The 7,060-nt window shown below is 34.0% G+C and overlaps 1 protein-coding gene across 3 annotated transcripts; it reads left to right on the top strand.

Moving 5' to 3' along the window:
* Nucleotides 1-1,801: 1,801 nt before the first annotated feature.
* LOC100795346 (alpha/beta hydrolase domain-containing protein 17C) lies at nt 1,802-5,869 on the top strand. 3 transcript variants are annotated; one of them, XM_006579916.4, is made up of 5 exons: nt 1,802-2,338; nt 3,515-3,551; nt 3,665-3,901; nt 4,018-4,065; nt 4,979-5,869. In XM_006579916.4, exons 1-5 carry the CDS (start codon nt 2,037-2,039, stop codon nt 4,988-4,990), a joined length of 636 nt encoding a protein of 211 aa, XP_006579979.1. In that variant the 5' UTR covers nt 1,802-2,036; the 3' UTR covers nt 4,991-5,869. The 3 variants fall into 3 exon arrangements, with proteins under 3 accessions (XP_006579979.1, XP_040871354.1, XP_003524721.1); XM_041015420.1 differs by lacking the exon at nt 4,979-5,869 and adding an exon at nt 4,707-4,781; XM_003524673.5 differs by having other exon boundaries at nt 1,810-2,338; nt 4,969-5,869.
* The last annotated feature ends 1,191 nt before the right edge of the window (nt 5,870-7,060 follow it).

Raw genomic sequence — 7,060 nt, 5'->3', positions numbered from 1 at the left:
CATTATCTAGGGTGAGACAACAGATGGTTGACACTTTTTTTTTACAAAACTTAAGAACCCACATCACACCACAACATGGTATATGCTTAATCCCTGATAGGCATCAGTCAATCAAAAGTGCATACAGACGACTAGACAGTGGATAGACAATAGACAACTCGTCACATGTGTTTTGTATTCATCACATTGGCCAAAATTACAAAAAAAATTCAAAATTGAGGATGAAAGAAAAAGCGTCTTTAGTATGGGTAACATATTTTTTAAAATTTTAATTCATAATATTCTGTTATTTAAAATTAAATTGACAATCAGATTTACATTTTTATTTTCAAACTACAAGGTATGCGATGAGAATCCTGAAACTTGCCAAATACAGACTAAAGACCCAAGTGGAGAAGTACAAAGGCCCAAGTGGAGAAGGACAAAGCCCCCGAGTGGAGAAGGATGAAGGCCCAAGTGGAGAAGGATGAAGGCCTAGAGGCAAAGACACTATCAAGACTATTAACTGTTGCTGAAGGCCCAGATTAATTTGAAGGCCCATAATAAATATGTTCTATTTTTTTATTTATAATTTTTTTGGCCCAAACTGTTTTGAAGGCCCATGTCTATTTTTATCTTTTTGTTTAGATACACTATAAGTATTGGTTTTTGTTTTCAATAAAGAAAAACTTTTGGGCATTTTCATAAAATTTGGTGAGAACTTCTCTCAGGGTTCCTTGTTGAACCAATCTCAGACTTATCAAGGTAATCCTTGTGGCGTCTACCCTAACTTATCTTCCTTCATCGGAAGTGGCGTCTACCCTGACTTATCTTCCTTCACTGGAAGTGGCGTCATCCAAATCTCCGTAGCCTATATCAAGCGATCCATTCCTAGTCAGGATCACATCATATGCCATGACCCAACCAGAGTTTTTTTGTCACTGCCGACAGTTACAAGAAGACAACCCACACAACACTGTCTGGCTTGATCAAATACCAAGGGAACAATGGACCTTGACATGGGATGATGGAAAGCGATGAGGACACATGACCACTAATTTGGCAAAGTCACTCAACTCAGTCCTAAAAAAGATGAGAAATTTTTCAATCACTGCCTTGGTCAAAACCACGTATAAGAGGTTAAAAAAATATTTTGTTGATTGTGAGACTCAAGATGATGCAATGATTGCCTTTGGACAAGTTTACATACTCATTGCGGCCAAGTTCATCATTGAAGAAGTGTCATCATGATTATTGACCACCATATGAAGGACCACAATTATGAGCCAATCCAGCCATGAGGAGAAATATAAAAGGTCGATCAAAATCAACAAGAATACGGACTATTATAGATAAGAGAGAAAGAGGTCAACCAAAATGTTGTTCAATCTACAAGCTAGTGGTTATTCAAAAAATAAGTGTCTCCACCGTCCGGAAGTTCTAGTCAAGCAAATTAAATTTCTTTTTTTGTTTTATTTAGTGTCAAGGTATTTCATTTCACACTATATATAAATTAAAAAAAATTCTTCAAGGCAGTGTTTTTAACTAATTTTCGTTAACTTTATTATCTTCTCTAATTTTATTAATTTTTATTTTTTAAAAAAAAAATTCTAAAAAAAATTAAAAATCACGGGGGACCTGAATTTTCAACGGATTTTGTAAAAAAAATATTCAAAAATACAGTATAAATATATATGTATAGATAAATAATGGAGGAGTTTTATTTTTGGGTAAAATACAATTTTCTTGTATGTTCGTGAGAAAAATTCAAGAAAAAGCACATAGAGACTAGTTAGACACACCGACTCTAGACTCTAGCCACGAACATTACACTTGAAGCATCCATCTTAAAACACTAATAACCAACTATCATCATTACTACTCACATAACATTACCAACCTTTCACTTTCACTCTCTTCTATCTTTCCCTTTCCATTTTTTTTGCACAACACAAAAAGCTCCGTTCTTCTCCCACAAACACACAACAAATGCATCGATCCCTCATCACTATACAAACTTCATAGTTTGTGTGTGTGATGCAATAATAGCAACATCAATGGGAGGAGTGACATCATCCATGGCTGCGAAGTTGGCGTTCTTCCCGCCTCACCCAGCATCGTACAAGGTGGTGAAGGACGAGTTGACGGGGCTTCTGCTCCTGAGTCCTTTTCCTCATCGCGAGAACGTGGAAATTCTGAAGCTTCCGACGCGCCGCGGCACCGAGATAGTGAGCATGTACGTTCGCCACCCCATGGCAGCTTCCACTGTTCTCTACTCTCACGGCAACGCCACCGATCTTGGCCAGATGTACGAGCTCTTCATCCAGCTCAGCATCCACTTGCGTGTTAATCTCATCGGGTAATATAGTAGTACTCTAAATATTACTTTCTCACTGTCAAAAGGTTTTAAATTGCGATAGCGGGTACGATTTTTAATGATCCTTGATATCGAAGATAAATCGTGATCACTTTGTAGCGACTTTAAAATTCTTGATGCTGCGACTGAAATTGCGGTGACGGACTGTTTTTTATAACTTTATGATAATGTAACATAAACAATTAATTATATCATAAGAATTATATATATCAATAACGAAAGTCTTTTTTTATATAATCAATCAATTTTGTTAAAATTTAAAGCTTAGGAATATTGTTTTGTGGATTATAACATAATTTTATTTTGATTAAAATATCTTTATTTTTATAGTGTTATAGTATATTTATTAATGCATTTTATTTCTTACAGGTATTATTGAAAGAGAAAGAAAAAATAATGCTTTCTTCATATTCTAAAGTGATACTAATAATACCCCCCTCCCCTCTCTCTTTGGGTGTGTATGGTTGTTGTTTTTGAATTTTCATGTTTTGTTTTGTGGTTGTGTTGGTTTTGGTTTCTGGGTTTTGCCAAAGTTTGGTTCTTTTTGAGGATGGAAATCGTGGGCACTTGAGTTTTGGTTGCTTGGAGGAAGGGATCGTGGATGATTTGGAATGTTGGGAAATGGGTGTTTATCAGAATGCGGTTGTCTTAGTTTCTTGTGTTTTTGAAGGAAAAGAAAAAATGGAGGCCTTTGTTGGAGGGTGTGCAATTTATGATGAGTTGGGGGAGTTTACACCTTAGCATATTTTGACCAGTGTACTTATAAATGTATACAACATTTTGGGGTGTATTTATGTACGGACGAGAGGGATTGAAAGAAAAATGAAAATGAAGAGAGAAATTGATTGCTGTGATAAGTGACGTAATAAGAAAATTAAAGAGTAATAGAAAGAAAATGAGATGGAACAGAAAGTGGATGTATGAATATAATTATTGTTTTGACAATTTGTTTATGAACTTGAAACATGTCATTTTGGGACCTGTTATTTCTTAGTAAAACTGATTTAGTTTGTTAACTAGTATCTGGAAGTGTGTATTTGATCTGTGGAGCAGAGTTTTGTGAATAATATTGTCTATCTATTATCTGTGTTGATCAACTCAATAAGGAGAATTGTGAAACGGGGATTTGACTCGTCTGCTGTGTGTGATTTTGTGCAGGTATGACTACTCCGGGTATGGCCAATCATCAGGGAAGGTTTGTAAGATTCTGAAATGCTTGTTCATGTTGTTGTGTCATGCAATGATAATGTGGAGACTGGTAGAGCTAAAACCATCTGCTGATGAAACATTGTTTTGCCTGAACTGCAGCCAAGTGAGCAGAATACATATGCAGATATTGAGGCTGTGTATAAGTGTCTAGAAGAAAGCTATGGTACCAAGCAAGAGGATATAATCTTGTATGGCCAATCTGTTGGAAGTGGCCCTACTTTGGATCTTGCAGCTAAATTACCTCAATTGAGAGCTGTTGTTCTTCACAGTCCCATACTTTCAGGCTTAAGGGTCATGTATCCAGTAAAACGTAGTTACTGGTTTGACATATATAAGGTTAGCCTAATGTTTTGGTTTCTAATCACTAGTTGACATTTCTAATCAAATACTGATGATTTACAGGCACATGAATTCCTTAATCTAATCAGATACTGCTTTGTGTTGATGTGCAGAATATCGACAAAATTCCACTCGTTAATTGCCCTATTCTCATAATTCATGTAAGTTTTCTTTGAAGATGCTGCATCATTTGTTTTTATTGAGTCAGATAGCCTTTTCTAGAGTAACTTATATCTGGCTTATTTTCTCTTTGCTCTTTACCCTTTTAAAAATATTCTTCAATTTTATTGTGGACTTGTTTGTAGTTTCACCCTATGACTTGGAATATTTATAAAGTTCTAAACTTGGAATATGCAAAAAACCTATTTCCACTTCTCCTTATTTCCATATGACTTGGAATGCTTTTTGATGTCTCGTGCCTGTCGCAGACTTTCAGTTGTTGAGCTTCATATTATTAAGCAAAAAGTACTGAAATTTTCTACACCTGAATTGCTCTTTGTAGATTAGTTTATTCGGGCAAGAGAATAGTTTTAACTTTAAAAGCAAGAAATCAGTTAAAATGCTGCTGGTCTCCTACTTACGGAGCCTCTTTTACATATCATGCTTATTGTTTGTGGTCTAAATGGATGCTCCATGCTGACATTAGTAAGAAATTGTGTCCATGCTTGCCATACAGGCCTGGACACATGTAGAGAATATTTTCTTATGGCAGCCATTTCATTAATGCTATTGTGAATGAATACCTGCACATTATTTCATATTCTTCCCCTTTTTCATTAACAACTCTTGTCCATTAATTCAGTTTTAAATAATGAAGTTTACCACTTACAGTGGTAAGGAAACTTGAAGTTCAGATCCCAATAGATAATCAGTGACAGTATGACACTATCTTTCAAGCTATTTAGTTGAGTTTAGTTTTCTTTTCTTTTCCTTTTTTTCCCTATCTTTTGACTTGCGGATTTCAGAAATTTCATGTGTCACAATGTAGTTTATCTGCAAATGTTTACATAATGAAGAATCTGGTAAAAACCTTATGATTGAAGTTCCTTAATGTTATCATGTAGGGAACTTCAGATGAAGTTGTAGATTGCTCCCACGGAAAACAACTGTGGGAACTGTGTAAAGAGAAGTATGAGCCACTATGGCTCAAAGGAGGAAACCACTGTGATTTAGAGCAATTTCCTGAGTATATCAGGCATCTGAAGAAGTTCATAGCCACTGTTGAGAAGTCTACATCCCAAAGATACAGCTTCAGAAGAAGCATGGAACAGTTTGAGCAGCCACGAAAGAGCACTGATGTATTTGAAGTTAGTAGAAAGAGCACTGATCGCAGGGAAAAACCACGGCTGAGCACAGACCGGCCTCAAAAACTGAAAAATTTGTCCAATAATGCCGATAAGTTAGAGAAACTGAGAGTAACTTTTGATCATATGGACAGGTCAAGGAGAAGTGTGGATTGTCTTGAAAAGTCTAGAAAAAGCCTTGATCATCAACTTGAAAAGGCGAGGAAGAGTGTTGACATGCTGGAAAGAATAAGGACCTGAGATTCTTGGATTAATCAAGTTATGTATTCATGAATGGATTGGCTTTGAGATTTTTTTCTTCTTTAAATTGACCTACCTGGTATTGCACTATGGCCTATGACAGATATGATGATAAATATTGGGCATCAAAGGAAGGGTTTTGGTTTTTACATTGGAATTCAGTTTTCACTATGATGCTACCACCTCTTGTTCCCTCCATATGTGTTTGATTTGTATAAATTCCTTATCTAAGAAATGCTACTAAAACTTTCTGGACCAGGCATTGACTAGTTTTCTAGTACACTCAGAGAAGCACAAGAAACGTTTACTTTCTTTTTATTTTATTTTATTTAGGCCAAGGATATTTTTATGCTGAGAGCATATGTTGTAAGTGTTTTTTCCATTGTGGATTATGATTGATGGCTAAGCATTAAGCACAAAACTTGTGATTGAAAAATATCATTTAAATATATACATAAACTTCACATATATTAGATGGATTTGTTCTATTCTGTCTCTTAACAAAATAAATAAGTTCATATAATTTGGTATTATACTTAAAATTTTATTGGAATGTATTGATAATATAAAAAAAAAATTCACTGACATTCGATCATATATTGTCACGTAAATGAAAATGGTTGTCTTTTGTAATAATTAAAGTAATTTCTGAAATGATTTCCATGTATAAAAATCAAAATTTAATTCTTTATTATTATCCCTGGTTTAAGATTAGTTTGCTTAAGTAAATAAATAAAAAAAATCCCCCCCACCCCCCCCACCCCCCTCTTCCCAACAATAAAAACAGTGTTAGAAGCATAATCACTAAAATGCAAGGGAGAATCAGATCTTGATTAAGTTCCTAGTAGCTTCAACTTTACTAAATCACCAGCTTCATGTTCTATTTTAGTATTAGTGCACTGTATAGCGTCCACACTTGGCAAAAATGATCTTAAAGAATATTATATAATTGAGAAAGCAATCGACTTTACAACCTTGATGTTGATTCTTTTTTAGTGTTCACTTTTTTATTTTTTAATGTATACTTTTCTAATGACTACCATTAAGTCAAAACTGCAGACAGCATTATGTGTTCTTGTTTTCTTTAGCTCTTCACTTTTCAATCCGCATACAGTGTTACCGGTTACGACAATGAAATGCACCATGTTGTTGCCCACTAAGGAAATGGGTACGTGTACCTCAGATTTATTACCTTGAAATTTGATAAAATAACAATAATTTTTAAATTTAGTCATAGATTGCATCTCATTATATTTGTATTTGATTAACTATTGGCTTAATAATGTTACGTATTTTAAAATAAATTAGTATTTTAAGCATAATTTCTTTTGGCACACAAAGTATAATGTATTTTAGTCTAAATGTCACTTTTGATCCATTATGTTTTAATATTGTTTCATGTTGGTATATTAAGTTTTAAAAGTTTCATTTTAATCTTTTATATTTTTGAAAGTTTCATTTTGATCATCTATGTTTTTAAAAGTTTTATTTTGATACATTAAGTTTTAAAATTTTAATTTTTGTCTTTTATGTTTTTGAAAATTTTAGTTTAATCCTTTATGTTTTCAAAAATTTTATTTTAGTTATTTCTTCTAATTTTCGTTATCAAACG

The sequence above is a fragment of the Glycine max genome, chromosome 5 (genome assembly GCF_000004515.6).
Source record: "Glycine max cultivar Williams 82 chromosome 5, Glycine_max_v4.0, whole genome shotgun sequence".
Classification (NCBI taxonomy): Eukaryota; Viridiplantae; Streptophyta; class Magnoliopsida; order Fabales; family Fabaceae; genus Glycine; species Glycine max.
This window is presented reverse-complemented; position numbering and strand designations above follow the sequence as displayed.

Excerpts from the sequence above, each read along its gene's own strand:
- LOC100795346 (XM_003524673.5), top strand. The coding sequence starts at position 2,037 with ATGGGAGGAGTGACATCATCCATGGCTGCGAAGTTGGCGTTCTTCCCG. Across the intron at positions 2,339-3,514 it reads TTGCGTGTTAATCTCATCGG|GTATGACTACTCCGGGTATG; the intron begins GTAATATAGTAG and ends GATTTTGTGCAG. Across the intron at positions 3,902-4,017 it reads ACTGGTTTGACATATATAAG|AATATCGACAAAATTCCACT; the intron begins GTTAGCCTAATG and ends GTTGATGTGCAG.